Source organism: Maylandia zebra, linkage group LG5 (assembly GCF_041146795.1).
Source record: "Maylandia zebra isolate NMK-2024a linkage group LG5, Mzebra_GT3a, whole genome shotgun sequence".
Lineage (NCBI taxonomy): Eukaryota > Metazoa > Chordata > Actinopteri > Cichliformes > Cichlidae > Maylandia > Maylandia zebra.
In genome coordinates, this window is record NC_135171.1 from 24,060,356 (window position 1) to 24,078,807 (window position 18,452).

The 18,452-nt window shown below is 39.1% G+C and overlaps 1 protein-coding gene across 3 annotated transcripts; it reads left to right on the plus strand.

Moving 5' to 3' along the window:
* Window positions 1-1,579: 1,579 nt before the first annotated feature.
* Window positions 1,580-12,947, plus strand: LOC101480181 (uncharacterized). 3 transcript variants are annotated; one of them, XM_076884072.1, is made up of 5 exons: window positions 1,585-1,689; window positions 2,260-2,350; window positions 7,605-7,750; window positions 11,992-12,219; window positions 12,526-12,947. In XM_076884072.1, the coding sequence occupies exons 3-5, from the start codon at window positions 7,651-7,653 to the stop codon at window positions 12,693-12,695; spliced, it is 498 nt and encodes a 165-aa protein (XP_076740187.1). In that variant the 5' UTR covers window positions 1,585-1,689; window positions 2,260-2,350; window positions 7,605-7,650; the 3' UTR covers window positions 12,696-12,947. The 3 variants fall into 3 exon arrangements, with proteins under 3 accessions (XP_012773925.2, XP_076740187.1, XP_014268363.2); XM_012918471.4 differs by lacking the exon at window positions 2,260-2,350 and having other exon boundaries at window positions 1,580-1,689; XM_014412877.4 differs by lacking the exons at window positions 1,585-1,689; window positions 2,260-2,350 and adding an exon at window positions 6,849-7,031.
* The last annotated feature ends 5,505 nt before the right edge of the window (window positions 12,948-18,452 follow it).

The window sequence follows — 18,452 nt, forward strand, 5'->3', positions numbered from 1 at the left end:
AGTTTCTTTCTCTTCAGAATATTTGTCATCTAATGCTAAGGTTCAAATTGCTGCTGTATAATATTTTACTTATTCTTGCTGTTAAATTTATTTTTAGTGTGACTGTGGTCTCACGCTAAGTTCTCTTTCTTTTTCCAGTTAGTACATGCCACCTGATGCCTTCCAGCCAGACTGTGTTCATCCCCAGCGATCCACTGTACCCTTCAGAGGGTATTGTGCATGAGTACAACGGTCTACTGGATAGCACCGACTTCCTAACGAGCTCTGCATGCGACCCTGAGTTTGTTCTACCCTAGACTTAATAGTCACAGTGCCACAACCAGACACATAAATGATTCAACATATTTGGCACAAATGGCAGAATTGGAATGAAGATGAGAAACTGCAGAGTAACTTGGTTCATGTATTTTAGTGGCTAAAGGTAGAAATGCTGGGACAGTAAAGCTGCATCAGTGAGAACAATAACACTTGTTTTTGTTTGTTAAGGTAAAGTATCTCAGTTGGTTTTACAGGAACTTCTTTTCAATCTCTTTCTAGTAGCAGAGCACTTTATTTTCAGTTGTTTAAGTGAGAAAAAAAGAACTTACTGCAGTTTGGGCATGATTGTGAAGTTTAATAACTTCTTTTATTATTTTGTTATATTCTTTTATTATGAAAATTATTTTTTTCATTGAAGAAAAGTTTATTTGTTTTCTTGTGGTGTCACCTATAGTTCCTAGAAAAACCTTTTCCCCTCTGTATTTGTGTGGATTACCTTCTAAGTCTGTTGGAAACAAAGAGTGAAACATTCATCACTGAGGGTTTATTCTGGATTCATTTTCCTTAAAACCTCAAGTTGTTTTTCGCCTACCAGCACATATAAAAACAGTTTGACAAAATAAGCCTCCTCTCGTTTATCTTAAATTGGGTGCTGATTACACTGTATTATTGCTGTTAGGACACCACTCGCTCCCTTATTGGATGTGTTCAATTCTGTAATTTACCCCCTGTTGTGTGTTGTGTGATAATTATTGAAATCAACTGACTGCGTCTTTCACTTACACCCCCCCCCAAATAAATAAATAAATAAATAATTCTCCCCCAAATATTTTCCGCTCACGTTTAGCATTTTTGAGAATTTACCCTGAGGCTCTTTGGTTAACCCAGAGGGCTTTGCACTAATAAATCGGCTGTGACAACTCATTTTGTGTTTGTCTTGACTTTCTTTCGTGGAATATCCTTAAAGTGAAAATTTAATCGACCTGTTAAGCTTACTATGATTTCTTTCTTTCTTTCTTTCTTTCCTCACTTGAAATAAAAGTGGCCCGGTTCCGCAAACCGCGCTGAAGAGTATTTTCAAAATAAAAGCCGATTAGTAATCGATTAGCAGCCTACCAATTCTTACTGTCTTGTTTTCAGTAATAATAATAATAATCTTTATTATTACTAATATTATTATATTAAAGATGAAAATGAAATAAATACCGACGTCCGGTCCCCAGTGACCTCATTGTTGTTCATAAAGACCGTGTATAAAAACGTACTTATAGATCATGAATATAAATAGTCTGTGAATGAAAAAAGTGGGTTGGGACATGAACTGAGCAAGGTGGCACATTTAGAAGATCTTTGCAGCAGTAGTTCCTGACCAGACTTCCCTAAAACTGTCATTGCTGGCTTTGTGTGTGATCCTGTCCCCTTGTGTATCCGGTAAGTTTGATCATTTAAATTTGTAAACACTTGTTGTTCTTGTCAGCATCAGCTCATCTGTCTCATGCAGTCTGTGATGTTGGCTTCAAACCGAAAATAAAAGCAGTCCGTTATTGGTGCGATGCCAGTGAGGTTATTTTTTTTTAACGTTACCGTTTGTGTTTTAAACCTTTCACTAACACTATAACATTGGGGGGGGGGGGTTTCCACCTTATTTTTCTGTACGTGCAGTTCAGCAGCGCTCAGAACCACAGCCTCTGAAACGGAACTCAAGTTTAATCAACAACCTCTTACAACCAACGCTGAGCAGTGAATCGTCATAACTAATAACTAATTCTTTTATATGATATTTCCATCTCCTGTCCTTTAAATGTATGTTTTTTTTGTTTTTGTTTTTTTTAAACGAGGAGCACTTTGTCAAGTCGAACAAGAAAAAAAATAGCAACTTTGTTTATTTTTCTATTTTATCCTGCAATCTATAATAAATCACCCTTAAGACAGTCGTGTAAGGTAAATCATTTCTCTTTTAAATGGTTCCCTTTTCCCCTTTTTCTCTATGTGCAATTACAGCAGAGGAACAGAGAGGTGTGTGTGTGCATGCGTGTTGTAAACTCCGATTGGTGTTGAGAAACAGGACGTGAAACCTGAAGTCCACCTAAAGGTTGAGCCACAGTTGTTGTTTTTGTTGTTGGTGGTGGGGGTTTGTTGTTTGTTCGATTGTTTCCCACATTATCGCTAACTTTCCTAAACTATGTGTCTCTACATGCCTGCTGGAGGATTGACAGTGTTAGCAGAGCTGCTCTGGGCAGCGTTATGGCACGATAATCTTAAGGGAGAATAAAAAGTCGACACACATATCTCATTCCTGACGGAGGACTCTACCACTACACTTCTCCAGTGCATTCACAGAGTCGTTGCATGGTAAGACCTGGATGGGAAGTGGGCGGAGCCTTTTACCGTCATTTTATTACGGCGCAAAGTACAAACACCTGTGGACACACAATCCAACACCCCCACTTGTACACAGGTTGGGGAAAAACAATCCTCCGGAAAAAACATCTTACATTCCAAACACAAATACAGAGAATTTTTCTAACTTAGACTTTGAAACTGGTTTCGTCATCATATCTGCTACCATTGACTCAGTTGGACAGTAATCAATGAGCACTTTCCTTTCATGTACAGCTGACCTTATAAAATGATATTTCACATCAATGTGTTTACATCTTTGTCTGTTCACTGGATTTTTTGACAAAGCGATTGTTCCCTGATTGTCCTCCAATATCATAGGTATTTCATACTCAAACTCATCAAGATCTTGAATCAAATAAGTCAAATACATACATTCCTGAACTGTTGCTGCTAATGCCATGTATTCGGCTTCACAAGTTGATAGTGCTGTAGTTGACTGCTTTTTGGTTTTCCATGATATCAAAGGACCATTTTCATTTAGGCTTACACAATAACCTGTCATACTGCGTCTATCAGAAACATCGGATGCCCAATCTGCATCACTGTATGCTTGTAGACCTAGTTTTCCACTTGAACATTTCCTAAAGCACAGTTCTTTATCTCGACTACCTTTTAGATACCTCAGAACATGTTTCACTGCTGTCCAATCATCAACAGTTGGCGCATTGAAATGTTGTGACAGTTTGCTGACAACATAGCTTAAATCAGGTCGCGTACAATAGCTCAGATAAATAAGACATCCTACCGCTTCACGATATCTCCTCACATCTGGTAATGTCTCGAATTTATCAGAATGAGTCCATTTCTGTTCACAGGGTGTTAACCTTGGCTTACAGTTTTGCATGTTAAATCTCTTTAAAATGTTCTCAATATATATTTTCTGTGACATTTTGACACATTCTTTTTCTTGAAGAAAATCTATTCCTAGAAAATGGTTAAGTTTCCCCAGATCTTTCATTTGGAATTTAGAAGAGAGCATTTCTTTCACGCCTGAAAGCACATTTTCATTGTTAGCTGCAATGAGTAAATCATCCACTCACACTATGATGATTACTTTTTCACTTTCAGTTTCTTTTGAATACACAATGATCAGCAATATTTTGTCTAAATCCACAACTGCTTAAATAGTCATGTAAGGTTTGGTTCCAGTTACGACCCGATTGCTTCAGCCCATAAAGTGATTTCTTTAGTCTGTACACCAGTTTATTAGTCTCACTTGATTCTGTCTCAAAACCTTCTGGTTGTTGTATATATATTTCTTCATTTATTGGTGCGTGTAGATAGGCGGTTTTTACATCCATCTGGTGAACCAACATATCATCCTGAACCACTTTCTGCATCAAAACTCTCACACTCGATAAGTTAGCAGTCGGTGAAAAAGTCTCCTCATAATCAACTCCTTTTGTTTGACTAAAACCTTTAGCCACAAATCGAGCTTTATATCTGTCTGATCCGTCTGAGTTCTTTTTAACGGCATAAACCCATTTACCCCCCACTGCTTTCTTACCCTCTGGTAAAGTGGTTAAAGTAAATGTGTCATTCTCCTTAAGGGATTGGATTTCTTCATTCATCGCTCTTTCCCATTCTTTTGACTCACTTGACACAATAGCTTCGCTAAATGATGTGGGTATTTCACACAACAATCTGTAGCAATAATCAACACTGGTTTGCATCTGTTCATTTTCACACTCTTTCACATCCGTGATATAATCACTCAAATAATCAGGTCTCTTTCTGATTCTGGATGGATAACGTGTAGCTCCAGCATCTACTTTATCATCAGTTTTAACCTCGGACTCAGTTTGACTGCGTTCACTACCATCTGGAATATCCTCATCCTTCGTCTGTTTGGGTTCACCATCTTTTCTGGATTCATAAACCTCATCTTCATACATCTGATCACTCTGTGTTTGTTGATCCATTGTCGCGGGATTTAGTATTTTTATCAATCTGTGCTTTTCAACTTTCCCGGTTTTTGGGAAATAGATCAAATATGCTGGACTATTTTTGTCATATCCCAAGAAAACACCTTTGTCGCATCTTGGATCCAGCTTTCCCCTATTTTGTTTATAAGCATAGCACAATGATCCGAATTTTTTCATTCTAGAAAGATCAGGTCTTTTTCCAGTTAACATCTTATACGCTGTCTGACCTGTGCGTTTGTTAAAACATCGGTTCCGAATCACTCCCGCGGTTTGTACTGCATATGGCCATAAAGACTTTGGCAATTCGCTCTCAACTAACATGCATCTCGCCATGTCAAAAAGTGTACGCCAGTTCCTCTCTGCTGTTCCGTTTTGATGAGGCGAATATGGCGCCGAAGTTTCCTGCCTAATGCCGTGTCTACTTAATAAATCTCTGAACTGTCTGCTTGTAAATTCAGTTCCATTATCAGAACGAATGCACTTGATTTTCCCATATGACGCCACCTCTGCAATAAATCTTTCAGTTGCTTGAGTTGTATCACTTTTGTGTTTCAGATTATATACAAATGTTGCACCTGAATAATCATCAACAAACGACAAAACATACTTAAACCCTTCTTTCGAGTTCGGCGTAATCGGACCAGCTAAATCCGTATGTACCAACTCTAATGCTGCCCTGGCCTTTTCATCTGGTTCTCGGTTCCTAGTTTGAGTAAACTTCCCTTGTATACAGGCTTCACATTGCATGTCTTTGTTGATTTTACCCTTAATTTCCATTCCATCAACGACATTTTGCAGATTTTGAACATCCTCATAATTACAGTGTCCTAGAATTTCATGCCAGGTTTGCATATCAAAACATCCATTACATTTCTCTTCAAACTCTTGCACAGTGTTTATAAAGAACAGTCTCTCGTGTTCATATATAGGGAATTTTGTTCCATCAACATGTTTAAGAAAACTGTCCCCGTGTTTGAAAACCACAGTGGCTCCGTTACTAGTAGCTGCTTTTACTGACAAAATGTCCTGTGGAAACGATGGAATGTAGAGTGCTTGTTTCAATGTTACCTTGTGACTGCGTCCTTTACTGTCAATCATACTTATCTCAGCATCTCCTCGCCGCTTTGCAGCTCCTCTGCTCCGCCTTCCGTCAGCCAACTCTACACAATGAGCCTCGGGTCGAAATGTGTCATCAAAAGTCTTAAAACTCTCGATCTTCGTAAAGATATGTGACGTCGCTCCCGTATCCACCAGTAGCTGGTTATTCAGCATCTCTTGGCCGCCGTCCGGGACCCTCTGGGGTTCGGAGCCCGTCCTGAACGCGTAGTCCTTCTCCACAACCCCTCTCGCTTCATCCCGTCTTAGCTTCCTTCTACAGGTCGCATCTTTGTGTGTACTACTCCGGCAAAAACTGCACCATACTCTGGATCGGCACGTTCTTGCAGTGTGTCCCTTTAGTCCACATTTAAAACACACAATCTCATTATTCTTTGATCTTCGGTCATCTGCTCGCCATGAAGTAGAATCCTGGTCTAATTGCACTTTTGTCCTCATTACGTTGTCATCAGTTACAGCCGCACGCATTCTCTCGGTTTCTTCATAACTTCTGAGTTTTACTTTAAACTCTGAGAATGTGATTTTTGCTTCGCTCTGTGTAACGTGCACAATCAGGGGTTTAAACCTCTCTGGTAGACCTTTCATTATCATTGCGATCAGAAGTCCATCAGTTAATGACTCACCCGCATTTTTTAACGCTGTGATAATTGCTTCTGCTCGGATAATATAGTCCGTCACACTTTCATTCTTTTCATTTGTGAGAGAAGTAAGTTCGGTGTACAGACTTATGATCCTTGGCTTGCCCACTCCTGCATCATGACCTCTCAAAATTTTTAGGGCTTTCCGTCCGTCATCAACTGCATCTCTCATAACTAACGATAAACTTTTGTCATCCAGAAATTGTATCAACTCTGCATATGCTTCTGCATTTTTGTCATCATCTTCACCATCGGCTTCTTCATCACCCTCAGCCTTTAAGATGACATCTTTCAAACCTTGTAGTCTGAGATGACCAAGGAACTTCGTTTCCCATATCTCATATTTCCTTTCATCTCCATCAAACTGCAAACGGGAATATCGACTGCCCGACTCTGCCGTGCATCTGCTCATGATGCACAAAAACGCTTACTCACTCAATCGTGCCAAACTTTTAACACCTGCCGGTAACCTGCGGCTTTCCAGGAAACGCTGCCCTTCCTTTGGCAGTTACAGGATCTCTAGGATCTCTTTCCTGCTGCTCTGGGCCCATAACCTGTTAGCAGAGCTGCTCTGGGCAGCGTTATGGCACGATAATCTTAAGGGAGAATAAAAAGTCGACACACATATCTCATTCCTGACGGAGGACTCTACCACTACACTTCTCCAGTGCATTCACAGAGTCGTTGCATGGTAAGACCTGGATGCCTTTTACCGTCATTTTATTACGGCGCAAAGTACAAACACCTGTGGACACACAATCCAACAGACAGGGTTCCTCCTGGCCTTGATATGACTTAAAATACATTGAATTTAGTTTTTTGTTTGCATGTAGCAACCTCTATCTAGTGCAGGTTGTGCTATTTCAACTATTGTCATTTCATTGTGCTTGGAAGTACTGAAAATTGCACACTGTTATTCTCCAGGCTACTAAAGAGGGCCTCCATAAAAGTCAGGGGGGGAAAGTGCCTTTCCCAGTAATATTTAAAGGTATCTTGTAGGAGTCAAAATGAAAAGTGAGAACAAACTATGCGACAGTCAGCCAGGCAAGAATCAAAACAAAAGTATAAGGAGTACAAGACTTCAACTTTCAGGATATTAAGCAGCTCTTGTCAGAAGATCATACAGGACTGGACTGAGGAAGGAGCACACACTGACACCACCCCTATACAAACTGTTAGCTGGTTAAAATATGACTCTTTTCAATGTAACAATTTCTTCTTCTGTTTAATGTTTTGCACAATAATTTCTTTGTTCTCTTTTCAGGTTGAACTCCCATCATACACTTCCACTTCTCCCTGTTATTGCTGTCATGAATGACTTTAACTTACTCTATGTTATACTCGGCATTGTCTTCTGGTGCTGTGTCTTCACCTGCAGCTGTCTGTGCAGGAGCGCTGCCAATCCAAACTGTAAGTACTCCATGGCCAACAGCTGATACTTTCTTTTGTGTGGACGTGTATGTGTGGTAGGGAATTTGTTAAGCATTGATTACGCTCTGCTGTGGATGTTAACATGGATGGCTGGAGATGCATTGAGCATTGTGATGTAAAGTCTCTGCGAACAGGTCTGCGCTGTCATAAAAACAAAGGTAGGCATGCCAGTGTACGCATGAACCATCGCACCCAATTGCATCAGAGAGCAACTTGGGGTCTTTCCAAACCCCCCCCCCCAACCATCCATAAGGTTGAGTCCCTCAAATTTTCCTTTAGGAAATCTGCTCATATAATTCAGGACCAGACTAAGTCGAGAACTATTTCAAACCACGTCAGTTATGATCTGAAACATGTAAGGAGTCACTCAATTTTATGTTAAAGAACAGTATTTAAGCACAACAAGTGACAAGTAGTAAAGAAACCAGTACTAGTTGTATAAAAATGGCAGCCCAGTTCCTTTGAATGGAGGAATGTTCTCAGTTAGTGAATAGCACCATGTCAGAAAAAACGAGTCAAACACTGAAAAATAAAAGAGATACTGGATTTTACATCCTGTCTGCATGATAAAATATACACAAAACTGAAATATCAGTCACACTCAAACAGATGAAGTATGTCTGCAAACTCTGAGAACAAGCTCACCCTGACCCACATCACTCCTAATAGTTATCGACAGCTTGTACGCAGGTGAAGATGTTGAGCAACGTGCTGTTGCACATTTGTAGGTCACCTGCATGAGAACAGGGTTGAAACGCTACCCTTGAAGTCTGTTGGCTCACCCACCACATGACTTTCATTACTGCAGAGGTTTGCTCTGACAAGAAACACAAGAACTGAGACACAGAGCACAAACTGATCTAACGTGTCAAAATCACAGCATCATACAGAGGGTAATAACATACATACAGAGGATTTGCTAACTTTGCTGAGCTGTGAAGTTCCTCATTTGACATTAAGGTTCTTTTTGACTAAACCTTTGCTTTTTCAGTGACCTCTTATGGTGCTTCAAAACAGCTGTGTGGGTGCAGCAGTCGTTTGTTGTGCGTGTCTATTTTTTTCCCTTCTTCTGTTAAATGTCATCAAAATACCACAACCAATAATTCAGTTCATCATACACTTATTCTATACCTATGGGAAATATGGAAACTGCCGTTTATATCTGTTCATCCTGTATTCACCACACTCAGTAATTACTGAAAGTCATCCTGAAAAATTCACTATTTTCTTTCAAATTCTGAAAAATTCTGAATAAAATTCAGATGTGAACTAACAGATGAAATTTAAAAAAAAAAAAAAGAAATGGAAATTTGTGATTTGTGGCTGTTTTTTTTTTTTAAGGAAGTAAATTGCCAGAGACTGTGTGGGGAAATTGGAACCAATGTTGACTTCAGTATTTCCACTGAAAGCAACAAAACGATAGAACATTTTCACTTTGGTTTATTAAAACACCCACTGAGCTAGCATTGATGCTGCATTCACTATAAACCCTCCATAGTGAGCTTTATTTATTTTTCCCAGAATATAAATAGAAATGACAGGTGTGAACATACTGTGTGCTATGCTTAGTTGTGGTTTCTGCTGTTTCTTTTTTAATGCTCCTGCAAATGAATTGTGGTCAGTGCAAAGGATGAACAGCTCTGCCTCTGAGCAGCAGACGTTCCAGTTTGTCTTGAGCATCTTGTTTCTTCTGCCCCGCTGTTAAACCTTTGCTGTTCATTCTTTAAGATAACACATAAGAGTTGATCTTAGTCGATATTTATGTGTAGATGTCCATCAGCAAACAAGGCTATTTAAAAATCTTCACAGCTTTAGAACATAACAAAATGTGATGAATTCTTCTTTGTTATGAGCTTTTCGAAATGTTTGCCTCATACATTAATATATTTGTAACCTTGAAACTCTTAACTTTCTTAACTAGGCAATATCAGATAAATGTTATTTACAGGAAGTGGTTGTGATGACTGATGTTGTGTTGAAAACAACCTCTTTTCCCACCAGTTTTGTTTTCTTGGTTCATGCTTTCATTTTCACTGTACTTAAACACAGATGAATTCATATTTTGAGTATGATAATAAAGAATCCCCAGTGTTTCTCTGATTCTCTACACACTTAACCCTTACATGATGTTCTTATTGTATGTCTTCATAATATGAATTCCCTCCTAATAAGAGTATACAATACATTTTGAACTGTAGATCAATTCATAAGGTCTAAATAGCCTATTTGATGTGAATATATAAATGATAAATCCTTAATTTATGTTTCAGAGAGCTTATTTAGATTGTGAAAATTCAAATGGGTTTGTTTTGTCTGTAAGCGTCAGGAACTGATATTCCATGTTAACTAACATATTCTTCTTTCTATTAATCAAACAATCGGCTTTAAATTTAAATATGCAATCCTATACCAGTCTACATACTTCAAAACTACATAATCATAAAGACAAAAACACGTTTGGTTGTGCAGGATCTCAGTCATCCTGGTCACAGTAGTCCAAGGGGCTTGGAAAGAAAGTTTTCCAAACTGTTTTGTGAAGATGTTTCCGCTCTCATCCAAGAGGATTCTTCAGTTCTAAAACCAAAAGGTGGAGCAGGTAACTCTGGTGGGGGTGCCCCTCAGGACGGTTGTTGACCCACTATTAATCATGTGCATCATCACATGAGCAAAGGTGTAAAAAAGGTTTCCGTCGTTATCACCAGAGGTTTCGGGTGAAAGCAGTATGAGACCTTGCCTCATCCTGTCATGTGGTTTACTGAGGTCACCTGATGCAAGATGTCAGGGTTGAAGCGCGTTGAAGGGATGTCAAAACTGCATTGCGAGTGGCAGAGTTTGGTTTTGTAAGCCACCCACTCTGTTCAAAGATGGTCGCTCACAGTGGACGTAGATGGCCTCTTTCACTCATCTTTCAAACCATCTGTCTTCTCTGTGCAGCATGTCAACACTGGCATCCTCAAAAGAGTGACCTTTGACCTTTAGATGCAGAGTCTTGTACTGTTGAGGTGTCTCTTTGATTTTGTGCCATGCATTTATGCAGTGGCTGTTTGGTTTCTCCACTCCTCGCTGCACTGCACAGCATACACTATGTTGTTTAGCTTGTGTTTTGGAGTCTTGCCCTTGGGATCAATCTGTTTTTTTCTGAGGGTGAGGCTTGATTTGAAGTGCACTGGGATGTCATGCTTGCAGTTTCTCTGATAAACCTGCTACATAAGGAATGACAGTGTTGTTCCGTATGTAATGTGATTATTTCTGTTGTTATAACCACATGTTTTAAGAACTTTCTGTACCCATGTGTTTCTTTTCTTTCCCTTCTGGCTCAGAGGGAATCTTTTCTGCCCGGTGTTGCAGGGTCCTGATTACCCTGAGTTTGTGTTTCAGAAGGTGGTGCGAATCAAAAAAGAAGGTTCTGAGTTGGTTTAGAACATATAACAAAGTAAATACTGCCGGGTCATTAAACATCTATCCATAAGTTATCTCTTTCACTTCCAAGTTTTTTAGGAAGTCCAAAAAGATTCCCAGGCCTTTTTAAAGTTATTTACTCCAGTGGGAGAAGTGGTATCATTTGTCTCATTAAGTGCATAACACTTGATCTGTGAGTGCTTTTTCCTAAACAATGCTGTTGTCTTTCTGACATTAAACAACTGGAGTTTCTTTATGTTTGTTGATTTTTCATATATTTGTGTACAAAAAGAAAGAATAGCGGAATTTCTTTTGAGATAATTTTGACCCATTACAGCAGCCTTTTCCCCAAATTTTTCAATCTTTGACGCTGCCAAACATAGTAAAGCTAGCATGTATTTGCTGTGTATGTCTGATATTATTATATTATGAGGATTTAACCTGACATGAGTTGCATATGTTTACATTAATCATTTATAATTTATTAATTTGAGGTCTGTATTCATAGTCAGAACAAAAGCTGAGATTTCTGTTTCCTTGACCTTTGTTCCATGCATTTAACTCCTAATGTGTACAAGAAGAACTGGATATAAACAGATTTTAAAAACATAAACAGGATATAAAATTAGTAGAATTTTAAACAGTCTTTCATCATCTTTATTTCTGTGAGTGTTGAAGAATGTTTATGGAAGCAATTTTTCCCCCTCACACCTGAATAATTCAGATCATAGCTGTATTATTCAATACACATAAAACAACCCAAGCTATAAATAACTTAGAAGTACCACATTTCTCATGTATTGTTATTTGTTTGCTTACAGCTGAGGTGGCTGCTGCTACCCACACCTTGGTCACTGCCACACCTCTGCAGTATCCACAGCAGTACCCTCAGTACCCAGTACCCCCTCAGTCCTATCAGAGAGTGCCCTACCAGCCAGTACCAGGGCACCCTGGTTACCCAGCTATGCCTGGCAATCAAGCTGTGCTCATGACCATACCACTCAGCTATGAACAGCCATTTACGCCACCACCATCGTATCAGGATGCAAGTGAGTGTGGATTTGAACACTATCGATCGATCGATCGATCGAAAATATATTTTTTAATGATTTATTATTATTCTAAGCAATCAGTTTGTTGAATGCTGCAAGGCTTACACAGAGTTCTTGCAGAAATGCACTGCACACCAACCTTGAGTAAATGGTGTCAAAGGTCTGCAGAGTTATTTTGCATTTTCTGCTCTTCTGAGTAACTGTAATCAGACACTAGAGTGGACATTGCTGCTAGATAATGTTGATTCTTACATTACAGATCTTATGGCATTTTCAATCTCATGCCAACTTCTCTTTTTCCAGTTGGTCCCACCTATCCTCTGCAACCAATCAACCAATCTTCCAGCCAGCCAGAGTGCCCTTCAAAGCCTCCAGCCCAGCCACAGTCCAATGCTCTAACTGACAGCTCAGACTTCCTCGCCAGCTCGGCAAACAACCAGGAATTTGTTCTGCCATATAGGCTGGATACTTAGTGTATCAATCAGACAGAAAAATTTTACCACCTGTTGTTAATTCATTATTTAATTCAATTTGACAAACTAAGCCTTGTACACAGGGAAAGTTGTTGTTTGTTATGTTTTTTGTGTTCACATGGACAGAAGACTTCCCTGCTAAGGCGTTTATTTTTTTCCCCATCTTATAGCCTCATTTCCAAAATGGTTGGAAACGCTGTACAAAATGTAAACAATTACTGAATGCAGTGATGTGCAAATAACATAAAGATCACATTTAAAACAATACAAAGACTTTGAGACTTTTTTCAAGAGAAATATCAAAGTGCTAACAAAAAAATAATTTGTAGTGATTACACAGGACACAGTCTCTGTATCATTGAAGCTTGATTTTTTTTAACCTAAATTTAATTTTTAGTCATAGAAGTGCTTCACTAAACACGTGACGTGGCTATAGAGCCAGCTACAAATAAAGACAGGTCATTTTCAAACTCCCAAAATATATTGAGGTTGAACATGCAGTTTGGGGGTCCTCTAGTGGCTGTGGCAGCTCTATTCATCTGCATAGTCCCCATATAAAGACAAGAATGATCCTGGAGTTTTGTGTATTTATATGGTCTCCACAGTCACCAGATCTCCACCCAACAGAAGACCTTTGGGATGAATTTGTAGCAACTGTGTGACGCCATTGTGTTAATATGGGCCAAAGTCTCAGAGGAATGCAGCACCTTGCCAAGTCTGTTCAAAAATGGGCGGTGAGTGTGTGATCACCAGTTTCTGTTTGTGTTTCTGTGATGTTACTGAACACAGATTTAACAGATGTTGTACTGTAGCCTAACAGTCTTGGGGATATTCTACAGTACCTAAGTGATACATGAAAACATTTTAGAGAAAGTGCATGGTGTGCTGTCTGGTAAATGGCCTGTATTTGTATAGCGCTTTACTAGTCCCTAAGGACCCCAAAGCGCTTTACACAACCAGTCATCCACACACTGGTGATGGTAAGCTACGTCGTAGCCACAGCCATCCTGGGGCGCACTAACAGAGGTGAGGCTGCCGGACACTGGCGGCACGGGCCCTCTGACCACCACCAGTAGGTAACGGGTGAAGTGTCTTGCCCAAGGATACAACGACCGAGACTGTCCAAGCCAGGGCTCGAACCGGCAACCTTCCGATTACAAGGCGAACTCCCAACTCTTGAGCCACGATCGCCCCGGATGGTGTTTCATCTGAAATTGTAAAAGCAAAATCTATGCAAAATAAAGGCATTCTTATAAATGACTACCTACAAACGCTTTTTCTCAGTAAGAAGCGTGACCGAGCTATTTTGTGCTAATGATTTTTCAAGTCATTTTCTTTTTTTCCCCTCTTTTTACACAAAATTAGAAATGAAACAGCACATAAACAAAAGTCCACTTGTATACATTTTAATAAGTTCAAACAACATCAAAGATAAAAGAGTTCGTGTTGTGAGAATGTCAAAAATAAGGTTCAATGGCAGCATTTATTTTTTTTAAAAAGGCACCCCAAACCATTTTGGATCATTTGAGTCAACAGCATTCACGATGACAGTTATTTACAGTTAGAAAGCAGAAACGTATATTTGGAGGCAATGTAAATTACACACATGCTTTCGCAGGTAATGTGCCTGGAAGGCACAATGGTTTCTTCTATTTAATGTGTGCAACATACTTGTATTATTATAAAAAACAATATTGTTGATGTTAATTAAGTTGATTTTGATTTTTTTTAAACTATGAGTGGTTGACTTTCCAGCATAAATCCTCCAGTGATAAAACTCACACACTTTCATTTTGTTCCCATGAACTTACACAGTACAGTAAAAAACTCATTTTAATTCTTTTACTTAGAAACTATTAAAATGCACCATAACATTCCTACAAATACACAAACCAAGTTAGTCTAGATCTTGATTCGAAGTACATACTTCCAATTCAGCCGAGTTCACAAACGCTGATTGAGGCACTTATATGTGCACTATCCAGCCTAGGGTGGTGGTGCAGTCTGAGGTTGGAAGGCTGTGCTAGCAGGTGGTGCATCAGGCTGCTGCTGGTCCAGAGGTTTCAGAGGGTATGTCGGCTGTGCATGGGTGAATTCAACCTGGCCGTAAGGCATCAGCTGTGAACTGTAGGCAGAACCAACTGGAAACAGAAAGTGAACTAAGCATGAGAACAAACATACTGAAAATGATTTGACACACCTGCACAAACAACAACTGCAATTCTGCAACACAACAATAAATATGACGCAGCAGCATTTCCACCCTATTATCTTATTACAAATATTTTGAAAAAAAATAAAATATACAAAATGTATTTGTGATATCTGCAAATAAAATGTTTTTTTGTTTCTAGAGAGTGGCATGTGTAATAAGTTATCTTATCCTAAAACCCCTGTTTCCTAAAGAAATCTACAACCCTAAAATATCTTTTTATTTTGGACATTTATGCTAAGACATTTATGAGATCTTTGAATTCAAAATCTGATTGTTTTTCTTTTTTCTTCATTTTTGGTGTTTGTCAGGGTGTTTCCATTAGTATTTACACAGATGCAAAGTTTTCTCACTTGCTTCCAGGTGGTCCCAGTGGGAATGGCTGTCCATGATAGGGCGATGTGGACATGGCTCTGAGCTGGGTAATCATACTGAGCTGCAAAGCAAGGGCTGAAGAGTTGCTGACTGGTAGGGCACTCCCTGGGAGGGTCCAGGTAATGCAATCGGCTGCTAGGGGTACTGCTGAGGAGTGGTGGTGACCACTGTAGTGTGGGTATTGTCGGCTACCACAAGTACAAGAAAACAGAAAATGTAGAAACATGTCACCTGTTGTCCAAAAAGCTTTCAATGTGGATTATTATTTATAAGTAATTTTCTCAGGAAGAAAGACTGAATACCAATGAAAGAAAATACAGCAGCAAATGGTGCGATTTTGACTGATTGCATCAGTTGAGTCATTTATCATCATCTCCTTGAGGTTTGCATCAAAGAAACTAACAATGACATGATTTGTTCATGAGATACACAGAGATTCATACTTTTTGAAGAAAATCATCCATTAACCATCATTATAATCAGAGTGTAAACCCATCTCTGTGAAAGTACAGTGCAAATTATCAACCCAACCACACTAGATTTGAAATAACAGTAACAATCGTCTGGGAAGACAGACAGTACTCAACAGGATCAGTTTATTGCTGGCTGTGGTCTTGAGATTTGAGAGAAGAAGAAAAAAAAAATACATAAGCACACTGTTGTGGTTTAATAGAAAAACTGATAACAACCAAAAACACCCACACAGCTGTTTCGAAGCACCTTGAAGCACTGAAAGCAGACCCAGATGTCAAGTAACGACATGGCCCTTAAAGTGAAACGAACAAAGCAGCATCAGCGTGCGTATCCCACAGGCTGATGGCACGCTCAGTCGTCAACCTGTGGGTTACGCTCTCACAAAAAGAAAATTACTGAAAATCAAAATGTTGTTTAATAAGCCAAACCAGGAAAAATGTCAAATGAGCTTGACAACTCACTGTATATTGTAGTTTGAAACATTAGAACAGGTTGTGTTCGGTGTCTCAATTCCTTTATTACAAAATCATTGGTAAAACATTGCTGTTGCTTCATGTTGGCAGTCATTGCTGAAATGTTTCAAACAATGCAACTTGTCACCATAAAATTAGAAGTTTCTCCCAATGCTGTGATAAGGTTTATGAGTAGTAATGAATGTATGAAATAATGAATGTAGCAGAGATGAGTTTAGATGCTGTTATGGATCTGTAGCTCAGGGTATCTACTAACTGGAAGGTTGGGGGATCAATCCATGGATGCTGCATGGCAAAGTATCCTTAGCAAAGATACTCAACTCCACTTGCTTATTTTTATATGAACCAGCAGCAGTTCAAGTTGATTCAGGAGGTAAACAAAACAGTGTGCTGAAATGTCTCCTGATAAATGAACATGAAACTTTCTATCAGTGAATGATGATTATAATGCTGTTGTCTTAGTTGTCTTTTTAATCTCTGATAGACGATGGACAGAATATTAAGTTTTGTTAATTAAAGCAATTCTTAAAAAGTCAAATGTTGTCATGTAAGCACTTTTTTTTTAGGTTTTATCTGATCTTTTAGCCACTAAATATTAATAAAATGAGGAGCCGCGCCAATAAATCGATATCTGAAAATCAATAAATCTCAGAAAAAAGTCAAATTTGAGACCCTGAAACATTTTAAACAACAAGGCAGTCAAACTTGCACAAAATAACAGCCCGCAACTCTATATTTAAGGCCTTGATTATCCTTCCCATGTCTGCAAGGCCCTTTGGATCTGACGTACACAATCTGATGTAAATTCCATCATAGGACAGTGAGCATGAGGGTCCATGTGGACATCCGTGTGCCTGCCAGTTTTCTATGACTGCACAGACTTGTCTGCAGAGACTTTAAACTCAACTAACACTTGGGTGACCATTCAGTCTGAGTCCACATAAGAGTCCAATACTCAGGATTTAAAGGATCACTCTAAAATAAGGAAGTATCAGTTGTTAGTGGTGGAGTACTTACGCCGTGGCTGTCGGAACCTCTTGTACAGGCAGCAGGAGGGAAAGACAGCAGCTGATGAGGTTGAAGATTAACGTAAAGGGAAAGAAAGCGAACACTACAGCAATGGCAGTGGGTAAAGTGAGTGTGTGAACATTGTTCAAACTTAAAAGGAATCAAAGAAGCGATTATGCAAAATCTTACACAGAAAAAAAAACAGTTTTGAGTCATTTGTTCACCAGTTTCTGCACTTTTAAGATCTTTCCAGAATTATAATAATAATAATAATAATAATGGATTGGATTTATATAGCACTTTTCAAGGCACCCAAAGCGCTTTACAATACCACTATTCATTCACTCTCACATTCACACACTGGAGGCAGCTACAAACAATCCAAACAACCAAAGTGCGATAAAAACATATTGAAAACACTGAAGTTACAAAGGATCCAGTTACAAATGTGACGAATATGAACAATTAATTCAAACAGAGGATACATGCATATTCAACAGAGTCATATTTTAACCAAGTAACAACTTGTATAGGGCAGTACGTGCGCTCCCTCTGACCATCAGTCCAGTCTTGACTGATCACACACACACACACACACTTTATATTTTTTTCCTCACTGAGTGTGGTTTTTGTTGTTTTGTGTTGTTATGTTATGTTAGTTTAAATGTTCAAAAATAATAAAACTTTGATTGTTTAAAAATAGTTATATTCATTATATTTATACAAAATTAAACTTCCAAATGATGATTATTATAACCTTTAAAGATTTGTATTTCTTTATGCCTGCTGCTTTACATCGTATATAATGGGTTTGCCTGTACTTAATCACCTGGCAACTTGAGTTACCATAGCTTATTGTCACGGTTCGGGGCAGCGGCCGTGTGAAGAGTGGAAGGAGGACTCAAACGCAGCACTATTTCAGACGTGAAGGGTGATTTATTGACAATACTGAACATAAAGTGGAGATGGCAAACAGAACTAAGGACGAACTAAACTGGGAGAAACTACACAAAGGAGTGGCAAACCTGAACATGAAGGGAGAACAGCAGGGAGAGCACGCAGGGAAATTCACCGGGTATGAACACAGACGACGCGACGAGGAGCAGAGGAAAACACACACTATAAGTACACAAAGAGACACTGGGAAATCACACACAGGTGGGGGAAACAGCTGGACCTGATTAACCTGACGAGACAGGGGAACACTAACACCAG

Bases quoted from the DNA above. Each gene is read 5' to 3' on its own strand.
- LOC101480181 (XM_012918471.4), top strand. From the start codon at position 7,651: ATGAATGACTTTAACTTACTCTATGTTATACTCGGCATTGTCTTCTGG. The intron at 7,751-11,991 runs GTAAGTACTCCA...GTTTGCTTACAG, and splicing joins GAGCGCTGCCAATCCAAACT to CTGAGGTGGCTGCTGCTACC. The intron at 12,220-12,525 runs GTGAGTGTGGAT...CTCTTTTTCCAG, and splicing joins ACCATCGTATCAGGATGCAA to TTGGTCCCACCTATCCTCTG.